This window comes from Eptatretus burgeri, chromosome 1, assembly GCF_056783735.1.
Source record: "Eptatretus burgeri isolate ZD-2024b chromosome 1, Ebu_testis_v1, whole genome shotgun sequence".
Lineage (NCBI taxonomy): Eukaryota > Metazoa > Chordata > Myxini > Myxiniformes > Myxinidae > Eptatretus > Eptatretus burgeri.
This window is the reverse complement of record NC_140961.1, coordinates 12,813,234-12,836,751: the sequence shown is the minus strand read 5'-3', so window position 1 is coordinate 12,836,751 and position 23,518 is coordinate 12,813,234. Positions and strand designations below refer to the sequence as shown.

The 23,518-nt window shown below is 41.6% G+C and overlaps 2 protein-coding genes and 1 long non-coding RNA gene across 10 annotated transcripts in view; 1 reads left to right on the top strand and 2 right to left on the bottom strand.

Annotated features, from left to right (window-relative positions):
- The window catches only part of LOC147033883 (uncharacterized), a 109,846-nt gene that overhangs the window by 68,473 nt on the left and 17,855 nt on the right, over positions 1-23,518 (bottom strand). Inside the window, exon 3 of one of the 2 annotated variants that reach the window (XR_015055841.1) lies at positions 20,049-20,115. The exons of the other annotated variant lie outside the window; for it this stretch is intronic. This is a non-coding gene — a long non-coding RNA (uncharacterized LOC147033883). The remainder of the gene's footprint in view (positions 1-20,048; positions 20,116-23,518) is intronic. 2 annotated transcript variants of the gene reach the window in all.
- Positions 1-23,518, top strand: part of LOC147033884 (homeobox protein Nkx-2.5-like) — a 101,192-nt gene that overhangs the window by 68,928 nt on the left and 8,746 nt on the right. The window lies entirely within an intron of this gene.
- On the bottom strand, positions 20,916-22,648 carry LOC147033885 (uncharacterized). The gene has a single exon (XM_085872141.1). It carries the CDS (start codon positions 22,594-22,596, stop codon positions 21,328-21,330), a length of 1,269 nt encoding a protein of 422 aa, XP_085728267.1. The 5' UTR covers positions 22,597-22,648; the 3' UTR covers positions 20,916-21,327.

The following is a 23,518-nucleotide window of genomic DNA, read 5'->3' as shown; positions in this document are numbered from 1 at the left end:
CGTCGACCTTGTCTTACCGGGCGCTTGAGGCCTCCCCATCCTTTCCCTCGGTGTATGATCGTGTTATTTGTATTTTCTCCCCATTACCTTCAATTTCTATCTTTCCCATTTCTCAATGTCCCCCATCCCTCCCAACTAAACACTATTTCTTGTCTTAAATCCTCCCGACCCCCACCCCCCAAAAATTACCTTTCTCCTTGCACACTCACAAGTCTCGATCCTTATTATTATTCTTCTTCCTATTCTTCTTCTTCTTCTTCTTCTTCTTCCTCTTCTTCCTCCTGCCAGCTCACCATCTTTATTCTCCTGAGCTGACCCTCTCTCGCCATTACCTTCACGATTTCTTCCTGCAACCTTCCATTCCCGAATCTTACCTGTTCTTCACAAATACATCAAAAAATAATAATCTTACTTGTATCCTTTCGAGCTCGACACTTCCTGTAACCACGTGTTTCTCTCTACTCTTCCTGGTACTTTTCATCGACCCAACAGCTTTACACTGCGTTTACCGTTCCAAATTCACCACACACTTCCACGATTTTACTTCAACCTTCCCTCTTCCGAATGTTATGCAATCCTTATTTAAAATAAATAAATTCACTTTTCACTATACACCTCCCAGAGCCAAGTGCTTCACCCGTAACCATGTGATCTGTTTACATCCCCTGCGTTTACCGATCCAATTTCACCATTCACCTCACGATTTTTCTACAACACTTCCATGACCTAATCTGATGAAAACTCTCTTAAACGATAATAATAATAATAATAATAATAATAATAATAATAAAAACGATCTCTTATAATGCTTCAACTCCCTCTTTCACACGTGTGGTACTCTTTACTGTATCATAATGCACGACTCCTCTACTATTTAAACAGACTGCTCTCAATTCGACCTTTCTTTCATACCTTGCTGAAAAAAATCCAACTGTTACAGTGTTTCATCTCTCCATTCTCTGAATTTGCCTTTACTGCATCCATCAAGAAATGTCCTAAATCACATTTCTGACCTAAAACTTGAAAAAAAACCCAGTTTGCAATGAATGTTCACTTTCCATCCATTATTCTTTTTTCCACTTTCAGTGCCAAACTCACCCCTCTCACCCCTCCCTCTCAGAGCAATCATCACACTCTTCTCCCTACAAGCCTCCCTCTCACCTCTCTCAAAAACTCCCCCCTCACCGTTCTACCTCAACTCACACCACTCACGCTTCTCCCCCCATTCACCCCCCTCACTCACCTTTTCAAACTTGCCCACCCCTCTCATCCACAAAGCTGCCTCCTTCCACTGCCCTCTCACCTTCATCTCTTCACTCCACCTCCTGAAATCCTCAACTGCCTTCTGACCCTCTCTTGTCCTCCCTATACCCCAGCACCACAGAGACTTTTCTCCTCCTCATCCAGCCCCCTCCCCTAGCTATTCTGCAATACCCCACACTCTTTCAATAACCCTCCTTACCCCCCCTCGTCCCTTGTCCAACCCTCCTTCTCCCCTCCCACCCCCTGCACCCCAAGCCTCCTCCCCTTCCTCTTCATTTCCAGTGTGGACCTCAAATATCCGGGACCTTCGCTCAAACCTTTCCGATCTTTCCATACACGTTGCCACTGACAAACCAGACAAAATCTGCCGAACAGAAACTTTCCTCCCACAAGACGTGTCTGACTCCCAAGTGTCTATCCCTGGTTACTCCCTCCTCTGGTATGACAGACCTGAGCCTCGTCCTGGTGTAGGAGTTGCTCTCTTCATCAAAGACTCTATTCCTCACTCTCCATGCACTGCCCTCACTCCCCACACCCCCAGGAATACCTCTGGCTACGGCTTCCCCTCCACTCCCACCTCATGTTTATATGTGTACTGCACCATCCACCAAACAGTGATGACTCAATTTCCATTTCACTATCCGAAAACATGGATCAACTTCTATCTTCTCATCCAAACTCTCTCTTCCTCTTATGTGGCAACTTCATTTGTCATCACGCCAGTTAGCTAGGTGTGGGTACCTCTCTCACCTGTCATGGCACTTCAGCAAAAGCTTTCTGCGACTCATTGGGACTGACTCAATCGGTCAACTTCCCGACCTGGATCTCAACCAATGTTACTCCATCTCTTCTGGATCTGATTTTGACAAATTTCCCTGACAATATCTGCTGCTCTTCCTCCGCTCCGATCGGTTTTTCTGACCACGTCCTTGTCAAAGTGGACATCTCTCTGGCTATTATCAGAGAACTACCTCACCGCCAAGTCTGGCATTTCACTCAAGCCAACTGGCAGGGTCTCCAAGCAGCCATCAAACTTATAGACTGGTCCCCTATCGCTACTTTCTCCAACATAAACTCATCCTGGGAATTCTTTCAAAGAAACTTGCTCTCCCTCATGCACAGATTTATTCCCTCTCGTCTTCAGTTGTCACACCCTTCCTCCCGCCTTCAGTTCACTGAAGCTTGTGGTGAGGCAGTGACCCTGAAACAAGTTGCCTTTTCCTCATGGAAAGCAAACTCAACTGAGGGTAATCTCAGTTCCTTCCATGAAGCTCAGAACAAGTGTGTATCTACCCTCATGAGAGCCAGAAAAGAGCATCTTTCTAAGCTCAAGTCCAAACTTTGAAACCTCTCTCCCTCCTTCAAATCCTGGTGGCATCTAATCAAATCTGTTTCTGGTGTATGTTCCCCCTCCATCCCCTCCCTTACCTCAAATGGCCGCACTGCTGATACCGCACGTGAAAAGGCTGAATGCCTAAACTCGGAGATGATAGCTAAATCTTGTGTCCAAAACCCATCGCTTTCTATACCCACGTTACCCAGTCGCACCCAACTGTCCCTGGACTCTGGTCCTTTTCTCCTGACAAAGTGGAGAGCTTGCTGTCAAACCTCAACTCAGATTCTGCAACCGGTCCAGACGGCATCAGCCCACGTGTCCTAAAAACCTGCTCCTCTGCTCTTGCTTACCCTTTTTCTGTTCTATTCACCCTCGCATTTGCTCAAGGTCATCTGCCATCTGCTTGGAAATCAGCAAACATTCCTGCCCTGTATAAAAAGGTGCAAAAACAGATCCCTGCAACTACCAACCAATCAGCCTTCTGCCAATCAGCAAGCTTATGGAATCCATCATCGCTTCAGATATTAAATCCTTCCTCTTCTCCAATGGCTTGATTTCTGATCTTTAATTTGGTTTCGGACCAGGTCACTCTACCCTGGATATGCTGCTTCTGCTCTCTCAACAATGGATGGAGGTCCTCAATGCCGGACATGAAATCAGAGCCATATCCCGAGACATATCGCATGCTTTTGACATGGTCTGGCACCCTGCCCTGCTCACCAAACTCTCTTCCTATGGTATTCCAAGGCCATCTCCACTCATGGCTTGCAGATGTCCTCTCCTGTCGCATTCAATGTGTGTCCCTAAATGGAGTTCTTTCATCCCCTCTTCCTGATCAGGTTGGGGTTCCTCAAGGCAGCGTTCTTGGCCCTCTTCTTTTTCTGGTTTTCATCAATGATCTCTCCGACTCTCTGGAAAAGCCTCTTTATCTCTTTGCTGGTGACTCCACCCTCTGCCGTACCATCTGTCATCCGTCAGACCAGCATGCAGCAGCTTCGTCTCTCACTGCAGATCTGGGTAAAATGACAAACTGGTCCAACACGTGGAACATGTCTTTCAATCCGGAGAAATCTCACACTCTCACTATGTCTCTCCGAAAAACCGTTTAGAACCCCCCCCCCCATCCTCTTTCTCAACAATCCAGGAAGAAGTTCTTTCTTTCAAGCTTCTGGGTCTCACTATCTGCCATGACCTTTCCTGGGAAAGCCCCATTTCAAACCTCGCCTTCGACGCCAGTCGCCGACTGGGAATCCTCCGTCATGCAAAGTCCTTCCTCGCCCCACCTGAGCTCCTGACCACTTACAAAGCTTTCTTCCACAGCCTGATGGAGTACTGCTCTCCCCTCTGGGCTGGTGCTCCTGCCTCCCACCTTTCTCGGCTTCACGCTGTGGAAACCATGGCATTTTGGATCATTGGCATCTCCCGCAATGAGACTGAGTCTTTGGGCCTCTCACTCTCTCACCGCAGGCTGGTCGGTGGTCTTTCTGTCTTCTGCCGTCTCCTCTCCAGCCTCGCCCCCCCCTGCTCTCTCTGCGATTTGTCCCCACCACATTTCCACAGGGCGTTCAAGGTCCACCAACAACCCCCTTCTGGTAAAACTACCAAAATCATGAATCACTGCTCACCTTCACTCTTTCATTCCTCTTTTTTCCCACCTTTGGAATAAACTCCCTCATGCTATTCAATCCCATTCTTCCTGCCAGGCCTTCAAAACAGCTGTTCACCACCACCTCTTTTCATCCCCTTTCCAAAACCTCGATATTTTCTACCCCCAATATTCCACCCAAGCCCACCTCCTTCAAAATCCCTGCTTTCCTTCCTGAAAGTCCCTGTAATGTCCATCTTGTATTCCCCATGTTCCCCACCCCATCCCTCTCCCTTCCACAGATCTCCTAATGTCTCTGTTCCCCACTGTTTTGTCCTTCCCACTCCCACCCTCTTGTCTCATGCCCCCCTTGCTGTGCATTGTGTGTTAGCTCTCAAACAAGCCTCGACCGGGTATACAAAAATAAAATAAAAAAAAATAAAAAAACATCTGTCCGTCTGTCTGTTCCCAGGTACCGCAAAAACGGCTGAACCGATCGCAACTATTTTTTGGGTGTGTAATCCTGGGACCCCTTTGAGTAAAATAGGCATAAATATAATAACATGACCCCCTTGACGGTTCCAGTTGGGAGGGGGTGCTTCTCGTATGGGTAAATGCACTTTTTAGTAAGAAGAGAAATGTCTTTACCCAAGTCAGCTTCAGTCCTGAATTGACTAGAAAGTTTAAGAAAAGAGGAGATGTTTGAAACCTAAGAACTTGGAGGGTTTGTCATAAATTTATGTGTCAAGAAATCTAATATCTGTATTTACACCCATTTCACGAGTATAAATCTGTTTTCTAAATGAGATGCAATTTTGATCTGCATTAGGAATTGCTATCATCTTTCCAGGAGTCTTACTTAGTTCCTGTATAAAGATATGCATATCATAATGACAATTATTATGAAGAAAAACAGGAATGAATGTAAGGATTCTATAATCAAGATGACAATGATTATGAGCTGCTCCTCTATATTTCCCAGTTATATGGCAATGATTTCTAACCCTTTTATCAGTTTTTACCAAAGCCTCCGAGCATATTTGATAAATTCTTGCTTCTTCAAATTCTTTCTCTTTATTTGGAGATAAGTCAAGGGGTTTATTTGTTCTTGACATAATTTCAGTTAGCTTAATACCATCATCGTAAATCCTTTTAACAAATTCATCAGCGGCATCAGGTCCCCTACACAACTCCAACTTATCATATTTACTTCCTACAGATTATTTAATGCAATAACAAAACTCACAAGGTTTATGCTTTTGATATTTTTAATATCATCAGTCTTTAACAAGATGCTCTCAAAATCAACATATATTACAAATGGATGTTTTATACATTTATTTGTTTCATTAAATACAACTTTCTCTCCTGGTCCTGGCATATCAACAACTCCTGCTTTATAATTAGAACAATACTTTAAATGCTTATCAAGTCTTTGTTGAGATCGAAACGTATTTAGACATCTCTTACAAGGATATGATTTATGCTTTCATTTATAAACTTGACCACTTACCAATCTAGAAAAGCGTTTGATATAAGCATAATGAGCGGTTTCTTTATTAGTGAGATAAAGCTCTACATGACGGTCATTTGACCAATTATCTTTGGATATAGTATTACTAACTATTAGAATTTGGACTTTGTTTTTATCAGTTAAACCATAAACATTGATTGATAGGTTATTCATATTCTCAAACTTTGTTATAACTTTTAAGCTCATGGATTCTCCTCTAAAAGATACCTTGATCCCAACTTTCTAATTTATTCTCATATTTATTATACTTTGGAACTCTTCCAGAGTCCATTTCCTGTGCCAAAAGATGTGCGAAGATACTTCAGAGAAAGCATTTATTATCAGCATTTTTAATATTAATTATTGCCTTTTTATTCTTTATATCCTAAGGTAAATTAATATCAGAAGCCTAAAGCAGAGTGGATTTAAGAATATGAAGATCGACATATGAAACATTCCCAATGTTGAACCCACCACCTTCTTGTTGTTTTTCTAATTCAAATCGAATAAGCTCTTCAAAGACGGGAGATTTAAGGAGGCCATCAATTGATGTAATACGGTGGGGTGGATTTGTTCTCATATTTTTCTTCAAAAACATCATCTTCTCTTAAGAAGGTAAAGGAGGCTCCAATATATATTGTTGTAGACTTCCGCCCGTCGGCGTGCGAACGACCGCATCTAACCAATAGCGGTCGCTTCGCCCACCGAACGGACAATCCAGTCGAGGCTTTCCGGATCAACGCCGGAAACCAGCCATGGGTGCGTTTGTAACCACACCACAACCTTGTCCGCACTCTACCCGCGCTACAGGGTCCGATCGCCAAATCTTCGATTTACCTAATTATTCGCGCGGGTAGGTTACCGAGAGATTGTACCTCAACGGGAACGCTTGAAAACGAGCCGCAGAAGCAGCTCGCTTCCTTTTGGGATAACCGAGCGGGGTATTATCGCGCAGTCCCGTTGGACCCAATCACTTTACCGGCTATTTAAAAACCAATTATATTCCGAGTGCAAGATGGCAGCTCAATTAAGGGAAGAGGACGCAACAAACAGGTTTACATTCACACAAGGACATTTATTATAATAAAGCACGTATGCAATTAAACAAGGCAAAACACGTATGCAATTATACAAGCAACAAAGGCACGACAAAAGAACTACGACCGTCTATACGAAATGCAATGCAAACATTTACAGCACACAAAGCACTTAACAATTTCCTACTTATTAGATGGGCCCACGGACACACGTACGCACACACACACCCAAGAAATGGTGGCAGAGGCCTTTAATAATGGGCTCCAGCTCAGAGGACAGGTGAGCTGAAACCCAGAACCTATCTCGAACCTCTCCACCTCGTGTGGTCTTCAAGTTGTTCGGACCCAGGCTCCAGCGAGAGCGAGCTGGATCCAATCGCCGTGAGCCGCGATCCATCCCGAGCTCCCGCGAATCCTCCCGCGCTTCTCAACACGTGTTAGTGAGACGAGGCACCGATCCTTCCAGTCGTCGATGCATCGCTTCCCCGAGGAACCACCTCCACGAAGAGGTCGATGAGTCGCACCAAGCCGGGAACCAAAATGGAGAACAAAGAGCTCCACGAACCAAGAAGAAGCCATCACTCGCAGCTCGAGCCGAGCGACCAGCTCAACTCTCTTCCAAACAAAGCAGCTCGAAGCAAAAAGCTTTCCCAAGCCAAACAGAAGCCGAAGGCCCACTGAATCACCAAAGCAAAAAGCCTCCTCCCGAGCCAGGCCGCAGCCGAAGCTCCCTGAGCCAGCCGAAGCAAAAAGCTTCCGAAGGCCTCAACCCTAACGCAAGCCAAGCAGGACCCAAAGGTCTGCTGAGCGACTACTCTCTGCCGAAGCAAAAAGCTTACTACTCCAACTTCGTGCACGAACAAAGAAAAGATCGCCTCTTATCCTTCTCCTGCCCTTCCCCCGCCCCCCACTCCCGGCGTGACTCATGACTCATGCCCTCGTGCTCCATCCCCCGCTCAACCACGGGTGGGAGGGAGTTGTTGACATCATGAGTCACGGGACGGCAGGGTTCTTCTTCCTCTTCGCAGAAGAGGGGGGGAGGGATGTCTCCATTGTTTCGTTCCTTAACTATTAAATTGATCCGCAGCGCATATAATCGATTTCTGAACATTTAAACAATGGAAGGTGAGATATCTAGGGAACAAGCACTTATCGACATAGCTGACTAAAGGAACCTGTATGTTGTGTGCAATCGAATTCCAAATTCGTAACAATATTTTGAATGATTTATGCTTTTTCAACATTCTTCGAACAAACTTGATAATTGAATCCTTTGAGATATGAATCGCTTCCCAAATGTATCTTGCACTAATATTAAATCTTATAAGTTTTACCTCTATCCAATCTTTAAAACATCTTTGAAGAGTTGTTATTTCAAATGGTTTATTCTAAGTGACATCTCCCTCTAATCCAATTTCCTTCATATTTCTCTTCAAGTTTCTCTCAATGTTGTTTACGTGTTTTTGTGATTGAAGGTGTTTTTTATCACTCCCTTTTAAGACATCCTTAGAAAAGACATCACAATGTTTTGCTTCTAGTTCAAATGGAGATATTTGTCTGAAAAGATTGAATGTGTGTTTGTTGGTTTGAGGTGTTTTTTTTTTAATAACATTTATATTCATGAGTCCAAACATCGCAGTACGTTGTATTCACCATATTTGTTTAGAAAAACTTTGCTTAAAATAAAATTTTCTTGATGAAAATTCTGTTTAATTTATAGGTGAATTTGTGCTTAAAACCATTTCACCCATCAACTTTTTTTACTTCATAAATACAATGTATCACAACACAAAAGACAAGTTTCACTCAATCTCTACATTTGTAAAAGATACTGAGAAATATGTCGAAGATGTAAAATTGAATAAAGCTAAATATAACAACTATTGGATAAAAACAATTATCTTACTATAATTCACCATCTATCTGTCTGTTTGTTCCCAGGTACCGCAAAAACGGCTGAACCGATCGCAACCATTTTTGGGGTGTGTAATCCTGGGACCCCTTGGAGTAAAATAGGCATAAATATAATAACATGACCCCCCCCCTTGACGGCTCCCGTGGGGAGCGGGTGCTTCTAGTGGTGAATAATATGAGTTTTTCAATTTCCTTCAGTGGAAGGGCTTTCAGTATATCTGGAAGAACATCAATTAATGGAGCTCCAACAAAAGTTTCTCCTCTCCTTCTGGCAATATATTCAAAACTAAAGAAAGCAATGAAACAAGAAAAAGTATCAAAAAAGAAAAACTTTATGGATCACGCTTTAGAAAGAAAAGATAAGACCATCAGCAATATGCAAGGAGAAATTTGTATTTTTTTCAATAACCCTAAAGATGTAAATCTTGATGAACTAAAGGGTGTTAATATATCAGGTGAAATGACATTTTGTTCAGTCGTAGTTTGGGACCATTTTAAAATTACCTTTAATATAAAAATGTCGTAGTTGAATCTGTTGATGAAAAAAAAGTATATAGCTAAAGATGGTCATGTTTTATGAGGTTGAGGAATAAAGATGGTTAGAACTCACCACACCTTGACGATTTAGCCAGCGTATGCCTGACATATGCAAAATTTGGCTAAAACGCTGGCACACGTCGAATACGTTCTGGGTAAGTTTGTATACGTTAAGAGCACACTGGCATACGTCATAGTACGCTGGCTTTTTTTTTCGTAGTACGCTGGCATACGTCTTTGTACGCCGAGGTCTTAGACAAATTTTCCATGCTTGAAATTTTTTGACGTATGCCAGCGTATGACTCACACGTTCCGCATAATGCTGGCCATAAGTTGTAGGCAAGTTACGCGATCGTTGACACACGTTACTTGTAAGTTACTCATAAGTCGAAACATGTCGAGGTAATGTTTAGCATACCCGAAACTTATTTCTAACCTATGAGTAACGTGCTGTAGGTACGTTACGCGATCGTTGACACACGTTACTTGTACGTTACTCATAAGTCAAAACACGTCAATGTAATGGTTAGTGTCAGTGTTCCAGACTCCCTGTTTTTTTTTTTTTCTTCGGTATGACGGTGATGTTGACACTTCGATTTCTAGTGTGGTTATAATATAATATAATTAATAGGCTGCCGCTCAAAGATTTAAATCATAACCGCACTAGAAATCGAAGTGTCAACATCACCGACATACCGAAGAAAATTTTTTTTAAAAAAAACCAAGAGTCTGGAACACTGACGCTAACCATTACTTCGACGTGTTTCGACTTATGAGTAACGTACAAGTAACGTGTGTCGACGTGTGTCAACGATCGCGTAGCGTGCCTACAACTTATGCCAGCGTATGCGGAACGTGTGTCATACGTCGAGTACGTTGAGAAATTTTCAACATTCTGAAAATTTCTCAACGTACTCGGCGTATGACGATGTATGCCAGAAAACTACGATGTATGCCAGCGTGCTCTTAACGTATACAAAACTTACCCATAATGTATTCGACGTGTGCCAGCTTGGTTCGGCAAATTTTTCATGCGTTGGCATATGCTGGTTAAAACGTCAAGGTGTGACAGCGGCTTCACACTTCGATGTCTAGTGCGGTTATGATTTGAATCGTCGAGCCGCAGCCTATGAATAGCCTATGCCACGTGATCGTCGGCGATACGCTGCCGCGCGCTCTGCATAAGTTAGACTATCGTTGGGCATAGGTTGTGAACGCTGACAACACGCTCAGCATTCGTTGGTACAAGTTATCTATATGTGATTAAAACGTTCTGTGTACGTTACTAATACGTTATGCATACGTCCAACACGTTATTATATGCCCAAAACTTCAAAAAAAAACATCAATAGTTCAGCGTACACCAGCGTTTTACATACATTTTGAGACCTTGCCATACGCTGGCTAAAACCTCAAGGTGTGACAGCCCCTTAAGAGACAATGGGATGTAGGCCATCAATTTAGAAATAAAGGAGGTGGGTAATTGATACTCTAATGGGTATAGGTTCAACTATTCTTAAACACAAAGACCTAATAGGTAGGTTCAACTGCTTTTGCTGTGGGAAATGTAGCGGGTGCTAAAAAAGAGTATAAAAGACGCCCAAAAAATAATTTAAATATTGGGTCAGGGTTTCAAAAGTTTAAACATCTTTTGTTTTTTACTAAATAAATACAAGTATGGAAGCAATTGATGGTGTCTATGATTTGGATGATACCATTAGCATTATCAGCTCAAACTCCACTCAAAAAGAAGACTGCTTCAAGGTAAATGTTATAACTGGAACAGACTGGAATACAAAAGTTTTGAAATAGATAATCAACAAACTTATTTGAATCTTGCCGATAGTTTCTTGTTGTGTAAATTTTCATTCACTAAGGCTGGGAATAACACAAACGCTACACTCGTAAATGATTTCTTCTGGAAAATGTTTGATAGTATTTGTTTGTATATTGGAACACAAGAAGTTGAAGCGGTTGATTATGTCTCTGCTACATCTGAAATGATGAAATTTACACTATATTCATTTAGTGATAGAATGGGTACGTGTGCTGTCGAAGACTTTATTCCTGATATGACAACGGGAACAAAGGTATATCTTAGTTATAGTCAAAGAAAAGGAATGTATGTCGATGATGCAAAATAAAAAAAAAATAGTTTTACCATGGCAGTTCCTCTTAAAGGTCCCCTGACATGCAAAACTTTCTTGTTATTTATATATTAACTTGACCTTCCTAGTGAAGAAATCACCCATGCTTTGTTTTTTTAATAAAAAATGGGATAATTAGAGCAATATTTCGATCATTTCTGGAGTTATTCACAACTTGCTATGCCCCACCCCTAAAAAAGTTGACTTCAGCGAATCGCAGCGTGACGTCACATACAGTAACTCACACAGAGTGGATTGACTCAAGAGTCGAGATGTCACGCGCCTTATAAAGTACGTAAAAATGCATTTTGCACATGTTAGTGCAATCTCTGTGATCGTCTTAATTCCAGTGATTGTTTCGCGAAAGTTTTTAAGAGTTTTAGCCGTACTTTTGAAAATGCCTGCAAGATGTATCGTAGCAGGATGCAGCAATACAAGCAAAGATGGTGTAAGCCTTCATGTATTCCCGAAAGATGATAATCGTCGGAGAATATGGACATCTAAAGTGAAGTTGACGAGGGGAAACTGGAAAGGCCCCAGCGACACGAGCCTCATTTGCAGCGCCTACTTCGAAGACAGTGACGTTGAGCACTGGCTCTATTCATCCCTCTATTCATCCCAACCCCTCATTCCTCACACACAGAGACAAGAAATTATGCTTCTGAGCCATGTATGCACAACAATCACGAGGCAATTATTTATCCCTTTACTACCTTGTCGTCGTCGTATACAAATCAAATACATGTATGCACAATAAAGGGCTATACCATGTACACAAAATATAAAATGTGACTGTTGAACCTTTCCATTAAAAAAAAAAAAATTACAGGGACATACAAGTAAAATACTAAAGATTAATATTGCATCATTTCAAGGCGCAAGGAGATAATTTTAAAATCAAACAATGTGAAAAACCTGCACCCACATTTTGCAGCTTATTGAATTGTTCGTTGAAACCAGCCTGCTGGGATAGGTATGATTCCACATACATGCAAGCCAGGTTATGGCTGCACTCAACATACATGGGTTTATTCTAAAGTGAAGGTACAGCTTCTATTGGCATGCTATTCATTAACATTTAGCCAAAATGCTGTACTAAAAGAAAAGGGTAAAAAATGTTTGCACAACTATGAAAGACAAATTTATCTGTCCTATTACATAGCCTCATATCCTCGGGACTTTTACGCATTGACTTTTACATTGTGTGCATGCTAATACAAGTTACTTGTCCACTCTAGAGTCTAGACTAGTCCGATAAATCCGTCGTCCGTCCGACTAGTCCGATAAATCCGTCGTCCATCCGACTTGTCCGATAAATCCGTCGTCCGTCCGACTAGTCCGATAAATCTGTCGTCCGTCCGACTGGTCCGATAAATCCGATGTGCTGTAGCTTTATTTTATTATTCTCTTTTCTTCATTGTTTTCTACTGGTGCTACTTGACGACAGTAGGAATAACATTAATGAAAATGCAACAGAACGTCAGATTTATCGGACTACTCGAGACAATTGTATCGCAAGGTGTGTTCTGCACACAAGTTTTCATAGTATCCGGACAGCGAGATTGCTTCGTTTTATGTGCGGAGAGATATGGCCGATGACATGCGCCGGCCTTGTTTGTGATAAATTTGCCACGAAGCAACATGTCCGCTGCGCTGTGCTGTTCACGTCACCTCACTGAAATATTTCTGATATCGAGCAGTATGCAAGTCAAATGTACATTATTGAATTACGAATAGGATTTAGTCTTACCAGTTGTTATTTCTGAGTCTTCCTTTGATGTCCTCCCGATCATCATGAACTCCAGGAATTTCATCGCCATTTTTCTCTGCTTGTCCTGCTTCGGGCTCGAATTGCTAAGGTCGTACTTCATTTAAAGCTGCCTGAACTTCACCTCCCACGACTATGTTATCCGACAATTCTCCATGTGATTCAGACCAAAATCCTTCATTTCTCTCACACTCACTGTCGCTACCAGACAAATCAAAGTCCATGCCATCCATTATTCAAAACCAAATGTTCGATTTTTTTTAAAGCAGAAATGAACGAAGCGATTGAGTAGACCAATCAAATGTGGAAACACACAGGAAGCCAATAGAATCACGTAGACCACCAACCCGAGTAAATAACATGCAGCTTTTGTCATACTGTAGTTGACGTCATGTTGGTTACGCCCCTTTCAGGAGAATTTTTATGGGTGTTCCCGAAGACGTTCGTTTTTTTAATTTTACATTTTACAGAATGAGTATTGTGAAAAAAAATTGTCAGATCTTAAATCACGAAAAACTCCTCTAGGACATATATAAATGAAATTTCAGTACTTTTGCATGTCAGGGGACCTTTAAAGGTATATTTGGATTTTGTGATTCTGATAAAGTTCTGTGTGGACTTAAAATTAGATTTCAACGACAAAGGAATGATAATGAAAATAGATTCCTTTTTGGTGCTGCTAATGTTTTTGGTGCGCAGAATAAATTTGTTATTGATGAAATGAGTTGGTATTGTGACGTTCACGGGACCTGAACAGTCCCGCTAACGTAGAATGAGCCAAAACGATGGAGGCGGTTTATTTATTTATAACCCAAAGATGGCGGTTCTAATCGCTCTACCGCAAACGGGACGAGGAAGGTGGCACGAGTCGCTTTTCACTGAGTTGATAACGTTTATTTCTCTAACCAGAAATAACAAGACTCGGCAAGAAGAGGGATCCGGGGCGATTCGACGGGATGGTGTGGGATCGGGCGTGGGGAAAACACAGACAATTCCAATGAATATACAAATCTCAAACCCTCTAATGCGCCAGGTACACACACACACACACACACACACACACACACACACACACACACACACACACACACACACACACACACACACACACACACACACACACACACACACACACAACGTAACTATTCCTGGTGGTCAGGCTGGACCGTGGTGTGGACGCAACAGTCCCTGGATTGGCGTAGGACGAGCTGGCGTTGCGCTCGTCAGGGGCAGGAGAAACCGTGGTGCTGTCAACCTCCTGGTCTTGGCCCAAGACCGCTCACAGCCGCCAGGGAACCAGTTCTGGCGCCAAATTGCGAGCAGGAGAGGGAGGCAGGTCCGCCCGCCGTTCGACCCCGTACTCCGAGACAGCAGAACCCCAGAGCCAACCAAGGTGAGGCACGAGGCTCAGCAAGGCTCCAAGACACGATCAAACCAGGGCCGAATCAGCGCAACAACAAGCACGCTCCCAGCACAACAACCTCCACCCCCCCAAAAAACGGTCTTTCTGTCCCGATCTTCTTCCTCTTCCTTTTCGACCCCGAACAGAACCTTTTTATGCTCCCGTCCTCGTCACTTCCAATCGAGCCGTTTATTGGCCCTCCGCCGTCGCCTTCCGCCAATCGTGATCACGGGGCGGAGCCATCCGCAGCACTGTCCTGTGACGTCACGGCAAGCCTCCAGAGAATACTAAAAGGGGTTTACGCAGACACACTTACCCTATCCCGTATCCCTATCTAATTACGTGACAATTATCATTTCCCCCTTGAAGAAATGGACATTTACTAGACAACTTATCACCACTGAATTGCTACTTATTACATCGAGATCCTGGTACACTCGAACAGCATGGTTATACCTAATTAAACATCCTAATTACCCTTTGAATGCATACCCCCCCCTCAAACGTAACACTGCCCCCTCCTCTGGTACCGCAGCTCCTGCAAGGTATATCACAGGTGCTACCGTACCCCCCCTCAAACGTAACAGTATATTCATGAATATACTCCTAATCTTAAAACAGAAGAGATGACTTAACTCAAAGAAACCACAAAATGTATCATACTTAAATGAAGATGTCAACACGTTGAACTAAACCAAACCACTTACACGTGGAATTTGTATCGGGTGTTCTCGAAGGAAAGCCACAATACCTATGGCTCATTTTTAAGAAACCAGATGGATATACTGCGACTGACAAGAATAATGCGTTGAGTGATAATGCGAAGGTGAAACAACTTCGGGTTTCTCTGGATGGAACATTTTATCCACGAGATAGATTGGAAATTGATTGGGGGAAAAAAAAAAAAAGAATATGCTGAAGCAAACAAGTCTTACCAAAAGGTGTGTGAAAGCAATGGTAATAAAGAACCAATTTTGGTTTGGTAGCGTTTACAAAACTTTACTCAATCTGTGTGATTGACCTGAGCACTCAAAAGGAAACGATAGTCAAATAGAGTGGATACTTCCCTACACATTGAAAGAGGAGAGAGTGAAGAAGATAATAGTTTTCTTTTGGAAAAACAGAATTACAGGGGACTACAGACAATGGTGTTATGATTAGTCTCACCAATTTTTTTGATAAGTAAATGAGTAGTAAAGTACAAACTGGGGTATATGTTAATCAAAACAATGTTAATAAACTATCATCTTGCATTCAAAATCAAAAGCCTTGGATGATTAATGAAAATACGATTCAGAGAAAAGGAGCAGTAAGAAGTGATGTTTTGCTCACAAGAGAACAGGTGAAAATCTTGAACGATACTGGCTCACTTAAAATCAAAATGTCAAAACCAATGTTGAAGAAATATTTATAAGAGGAATGGGTAGAGGATTTCTCCCATTTCTAATTCCTTTATTTGCTGGTTTAAGTGTGGCTGGAGCATTGATGGGCTGTATTTCAGCAGCAGTGAAAATTGCCAATGAAAGGAAGGCTCAAATACTGGCTCAAAAAGAGTTGGAAAGACAAATTAGTGGAAGTGGTGTATTTGTAGATTTTGCTGAAAAACTTGAAAGTCGACCAGATAAATCAAAATTTCTAGTTGGCAATACGCTTTCTTCTATCCCACAAGCAGGTGTAAAATTAACTAAAAGGGGTATTGGATTATATCTTTCTCATAAATAGGTGAGCATTGAAGAGTGGTTTAAAGAATTTGAAAAGAATACATCATCAAATATAGAACTTGCCAAATATTGTAAGAAATTAAAAATTGATAATGTGGTTATTTGTGTGAGAGACAAATTAACAAACTTGTCTCAATATACAAAGAATATTTTTATGAATTTAGAAGATCACCATGGAAACAGTTCTCATTGGGTTTGTGTTTATAATAATCAGGATAAATATTTGATAGTTGTGGTCTTCCACCACCTGTTGAAGTCATGGAATTCTTACAGAATGGTGTTTACCAAACATTTCAAGTCCAATAAATAAATTCCAAGTGTGGTCAATTATGTCGACTAGAAGCACCCGCTCCCTACGGGAGCCGTCAAGGGGGTCATGTTATTATATTTATGCCTATTTTACTTCAAGGGGTCCCAGGATTACACACCCAAAAAATGGTTGCGATCGGTTCAGCCGTTTTTGCGGTACCTGGGAACAGCGAGACGGACAGATGGTGAATTATAGTAAGATATGTGTTATTTCACCTCAAGAAAGTAGCTTGGTGTTGGCTTTGCGGTTAGGGTGGTGGATTGGGATCCTAGGATCCTGAGTTTGAGCCCCCTTGGCCAGGGGGTTGACTTAGCCTGTCATCTTTCTGAGGTCGGCGAAATGAGCACCAGTATACTGGTAATAGGGGCACTGCATCAGCAGCATAGCTGTGCCCCTCACCAATGATGCAAAGACAGCCAAAAAGGCAGCACACGATGGAAACTCAACAACAACAACAAAAAATTTTATGATGTTATTTTTAATCTAATATAAATGACATGTTGGAAAAGATAGGTCTACCTTTGGTGTATCCCAAGAACTGCATGTTGATTTATGAAATTATGACACAAAGGCACAGGCTGAATGACAGAAATATGGAATAACAAAAAATATTAATATGAAAAATGCTTATAAATTAATAAATTATCCAAGCCCGACTGAGGCGAATGACTTGGTGAGATGAAGTGATTTATCACAATATATATATACTTAAATAAAACGGTTTTGTATTCCAAAGATACAGGTTTTATCTCCAGGTCATACAGCATTCACAGTTCCAATTGAAATTTTTTTTTTTTATATATAAAGAAGGGCGTATCGTTTGTATGAGAATAGAACATTGGAGATATGGGATGAATGATTTAGGGTATAAGTGGTCATTTAAAATAAACCTAGAAGATCTGAAATAATTAAATTAGTCTCGTAAGGAAGAATATTATCCACTTGGTATCGATATTTGTGGAAGCACGATTAGCAAACAACAAATAAAAGAATTTAATAAGGCTAAAATCAATAATGGTTTTGCAATAGTTTATATCATGAAAACACAAAGAACAGGATTTTATATCATAAGTAAGGGAATACAAACTGATTTAACAATGGGAAGATGGAGAGGTAATACCTGTCATCATATTAATCTGTCATATATTTCTGATATATAAATGACAGCAAGAAGGCTTCAAGAAAATTATCTTTTCTGTGTCGAACCATACCTATAAGAAAAGGGTATTAGCTATTTTAATAAATGTGTTCTACAACATAAGAATGGGGTATTTTCAATAAAAGATTGGCTTTATATTGATGTTGCGAAACCAACAAGTTTGGATTTAACCAAAATGTTAAATAATGAGAAGGTTTTATAGTTGAGAAAATACAAGGCTCTCTTAGAAATTCAGAAGAAATTTTGTTGGTTTTCTGTTGTAAAAAAAAAAAAATTTGGATGCAGGAATATCAAGAAATCTAGATGAATATATGTATGATATTCTATGGGGTGAAAGTGGTTCAAGGGTAGTAAGGGATGAGGAAGGAGTTGAAGAAATTGAGGCAAGAGAGGAGGAGAGAGAGAAGAGAGAGAGAAGAGAGAGAGAAGAGAGAGAGAAGAGAGAGAGAAGAGAGAAAGAAGAGAGAGAGAAGAGAGAGAGAAGAGAGAGAGAAGAGAGAGAGAAGAGAGAGAGAAGAGAGAGAGAAGAGAGAGAGAAGAGAGAGAGAAGAGAGAGAGAAGAGAGAGAGAAGAGAGAGAGAAGAGAGAGAGAGAGAGAGAGAGAGAGAGAGAGAGAGAGAGAGAGAGAGAGAGAGAGAGAGAGAGAGAGAGAGAGAGAGAGAGAGAGAGAGAGAGAGAGAGAGAGAGAGAGAGAGAGAGAGAGAGAGAGAGAGAGAGAGAGAGAGAGAGAGAGAGAGAGAGAGAGAGAGAGAGAAGCAGGCAAGGGAGAAAATAGAGAGGGATGAAATAAAGAGGGAGGAAGGAGAGAGATTGAATAAATATAAAAATATGGAAACCAGTGAGATTAAAAAATACAGTTATTTTAAATTACAGTATAGATACATTTCATTGGACCTTCAAATTATATGATTTAAAAGGAGAAGAGATTTTAGGTTCATTTTATTCACAAAGATATTACAAAAGACAAAGATAATAAATTGAGAAAAAAAAACAAATTCAAAAATTGACTTTACCCCTTTTTTGACTCCAACCAAACCATGGCCATGCAAGCCACACCCATCCAAGCCACACTCATGCAAGCCACACTCATGCAAGCCACACCTACATCCATTCATCCCACCCCACCCTTCCCCACCCACACAAGCCACACACCTTCACCCCCACCCACACAAGCCACACCCATATACCACATCATCCCCTCCCCTTGTGCAACACCTTTGACCCACCACCCCCCCTCGTCCCACCCCCACCCTTCCACACACACACACGGGGAGGGGACGGGGTGGGATGAGGGGGGAGGTGGGTCATTGGGGGAGCGCACCTACCCCCCCTCCCCCCTCTTTCTGACACCTCCTTTATCCTTTTTTTTGTAATTAAGAATTTAATAATTGAAAGCAAAACATATAACTAGAGGGCTGCATTCGCTTGCAGCGAATACGTATTTGGCAACAGCATGAACTTTGACGCCTACCGATCTCAGAAGATATAGGTCACACAACTTTGGTCAAATAAGATTTTTTGTAGGCCCTGCTGTGGCCTATCAGAAAATGTCGGCGGCTAACCTGTATCTTTCTGTGGGGTGAAGATATGGGGCAAAATGTGTTTTTGTTGAAATTTGACCACTACCGATCTCAGAAGATATAGGTCACACAACTTTGGTGAATAAGATTTTTTGTAGGCCCTGTTGTGACCTATCAGAAAATATCAGCGGCTAACCTGTATCTTTCCGTGGGGCGAAGATATGGGGCAAAATGTGTTTTTGACATTTTGTGTGACCTTGACCTTAACCTTGAGAATTTCAAGGTCAAAAGTTGACACTGCACTTCCTTGAATGCAGCCCATTTCAAAGACATAATTGTTAGTGCTCCAAGAGAAAAACCCGAGGAGGAGTTTTCGGGTGATGGATGTGATGAAAAGAAGAATAATAATAAAGAATTCCAGTAATAATAGTGTATTTGGCATGGAATTGCCAAATACAATTAATGCTTAAAACACAATACATCACACATTGAAATATCAACAGCAGATTTTAGGATTATAATGTTTGTTTGAGTGAGAGGGTGAGGGAACTTGAATCATCTGAGTGTTTCTTTCCTGTTAAAAAACACACACACACACACACACACACACACACACACACACACACACACACACACACACACACACACACACACACACACACACACACACACACACACACACACACACACACACACACACACACACACACACACTAATATTATATGACACATCTGTGAATGCCAAAGGAGGTGACAGAGTATGATGTCTTGGTTTATAAATAAATATATCCTAACTCTCATATATTAGATTGTCAAAGAAATGAATAATTAATTACCTGGGGTAGACTTTGATGACTGTTTGGAACAAGAGGCAACATATCTGTGCTTTCTTTGTGATTGACACTGTAAAAACAGGAAACACAGGCACTCATTCAACATATAGCTGGTGTTGACTTAATGGTTATGGTGGTGGCTTGGGATCCAAAGATCCTGAGTTCAAATCCTGCTTGGCTATTGAATTAATACCGAGGGGTGGGTTGACTCTACCTGTCATCCTTCCGAGGTAGTCAAAATGAGCACCAGCTTGCTGGTATCTTGTGTTGGAGTGGTGACCCATCCAGAATTGTTCCCAATAGCCCAGTAGGCCATGGGCTAGATAGGGCCACCGTGCATGCCCCTCCCCCCACCACCTCCCAACAAAACTATGTTTTTTTGAAGTGTCTGGATATGCTGAATACGAATTTGAATGTTAACATTGAAAATATTGGGATGCACTACCTGTTTTAGCCTCATGAAAAGGGGTACCTGCAAAAATGAATTTTCGTCATTTGTGCCAAAAGCGATTTCCGTACCCAATCAGAATGGCTTCTAGACGACCCATTACACTGTCAGACTACACATATTATGGCTTATATGAAACAATCTCATGCTGGTTCCATGTATGTGTCTAAAATTAATATATCCAAGAGCTTATATAACATGTTGAGTGCATGTACTGTATCGTCTTATTAACCGTTCATTACTGTGTTGTAGAAGTTTCAATAAAGCTGATTTTAAGACATTTTTTTTTCTTCTGCCAAATAGTCTAGAATAAGAATCTGACTTAATTTGTTATCCATATATATACTATCCAAATACAATTTAATCCAGATAACGTGAACACACAAGATGTTATCACACTATAAACAACAGAACGGTATTCACAAAATCAAAAGCAGGGTTGGGTTTTAAAAATAAAATAAATTGCTGAGAACATTATTCATGTTAATATCGCTGGTATATTCTTTCCCACACTAAATAATATAGTAATGTATTTTACAATACAAATAAATGTGCTACATTCATACTTATATTATTTCCAAGATTCTGATTACAAACAATGATTGAAACCAACATTATATTGACATATAGTAGGGAATAACAGTCTGTAACATTGTTCCTTTTACCAAGCGATAACACAGTATATCTTTCATATACATATTTCAAGATATTTCTGTTGATATATTATCATGATCATACAGTTTCATTGTATTCATCAGGTAAGTAACAACATCATGAGATTTTACTGTCATCCATTTCAATCAATGTCAACAACTAATGGTTCAGCTATGTTCTTCAATCTTGGTCAGACTCCGAGCTGTCACCAGGTAAGTACTGATGTTCCTTTGGTATGCTGTCATCGTCATCTGATTCATCATCTCCATCATCACTGGTGTTCACTGATTCAGCAATATCTGTAAACTGCTGTGGGATAACACACCCCTCATACCAGAGAGGCTCCAGTTTTTGGTTGACAAGTGCCCAACCGTGTCCGTCACCAGCATCAGGGATATCAGGGTTGGCAATGGATATGGCCTTCTTCCATATCCCAACCTGGAAGTTCACTCTCCTGATGTGCTGCTCCAGACTCTTTCTACATGGAGGATGAGTAGCCAGGTCAACATTACTTGAGTGGGTGAGATGATCATCATCTTTGGCACACAGCTCACTCATTCTCAAGAATCGCAACTCATCTACACTTCGAACACAAGATCTTCCATACAAAGCACAAGTGAACTCATTGAGATTATCCATAAAGTCCCTCGAAACATCCCACGTGTCTCCCAGCCTGGCAAGAACTTCCACAAACTTCGGCATCCTTGAGAGGGTCTTCAATGGCTTCACTTTGCCTAACCCCTTGAAAGCACTCGTGGTATCACAACCACTGTAGGCATGAAGTGCCGTCAATGCTGTCAAATGCTGTTGGGAATAGCCACGAGATATTTCACTGATATCGATGAACCTCTTCTTGTTTCCTGTGCCTGTGTCGAACATGATCTTTAGGTCTGTCATAGTCAGAGCATAGTGCAGCAAGATGAAAAATATGTCACTGTCTGGACTCTTCACCATAACATTGTTGTAATGATTGCTCCTGGCATATTCACAGTAGAGAATGACTTTGGAATCCGTTTCCTCTTGAGCAGACTTGAGACTCAAAACTTCTCTTCTGCATGTTGAGCGGCCATCTTCAGATGTCAGCAGATATGCTGATCCTTCACAGGCGATGATCACTTGTCGCCCGTGCAGCTTTCTGGCACACGAATCTTGGCTCCAGAGTCGAGTAAGCAGTGCAATAAACTGCTGCTTGTTTTCATCATTGGCTAGGAACTGTTTCCAATCTGCAGGCCTTTTGGTGTTTTCAGCCTTCATAATCAACTTTTCTCCACATCCTCTCCTCTGTCTTTCCATCGCCTTCACAGAGTTGGATAGGTAGCTGTCTGTGCTGAACACAACATTGCCTGTCTTTGGCATCATGTCAAACACCTTGCTGCATATCTGGTTGAAGTTGCCTGGTACCTCCTTCAAGTAGTAGAAGTAGGCATTACCATCGAGAATGACAAGCATCTCATCAGTGGATGGTAGGGCAGCATCATCAACTTCTTTTGTCAGGTGGGCAAAGGACTTTGACTTATCAGTTTGGGCCAATAAGCCATCAGCAGTGCCTATACTGTATGGCACAGGAGTCAGTGGATAAGTCCAGTTCCTTCAGGTCCAGTTGTAGGCCTTGCTGTTGGGACTTCATGAACAACTGGAAAGCAATGTTCCCTTGCTGCTGGTATTGGATGACTTTGTTCTTCGCTGTTGTGACTTTGCTCTTCTTGTTTATGTCAGCTGGGGTTTTCAGGTTGAGACGCTTGACTGGCTCAAGGAAGTCACGCCCTGTTTCCAAGCGTGTAGCATTGAAGGCATCTTTGGCATCCTTGCCTGCCTGTTCAGCTCTCAGAACATCTTTTTGGACTTCATCAGATGCAGCAGCACCAGAAGAGACAATTAGCAAGTGGTCTTTGCGTTCCACCTCAAAGGGATTGAGGAAGCTTTCCACTGCTCCCATTGTTCTTGTCACTAACTTCTCACTCTTCAGAATCTTAGCTGGACGAAATTCATGGTGCTTGGTTTCTGTTGCCGTTCCAGATAACATGTCAGCCATACTGAGGGTGGCATTTACGTACTGCGATCGAGCATGGGTTGTTCGTACCCAGCGTTGATAGGCATCATAATTCGTCAGAATTCCTGACACACCAGTAGCATTTCTGCCGGCACCACCATGAGATTTAGTATGCCGCATGAAGGTCTCTTCCATAATTGACTGTCTTTGACCTAAAAGAGAAAACTTAACTACATATTTGATGTTAATGTCAAAATTAATGAATTGTATCTTAACTAACCTGTTGGCTTCAATGTGAATGATGGGAATAATTCTTAAGTAATCTGCAAATTAATATTTGTTGTTGAAGTTCCTTGAGGGGGAGGTGTCTGTACTACTGCT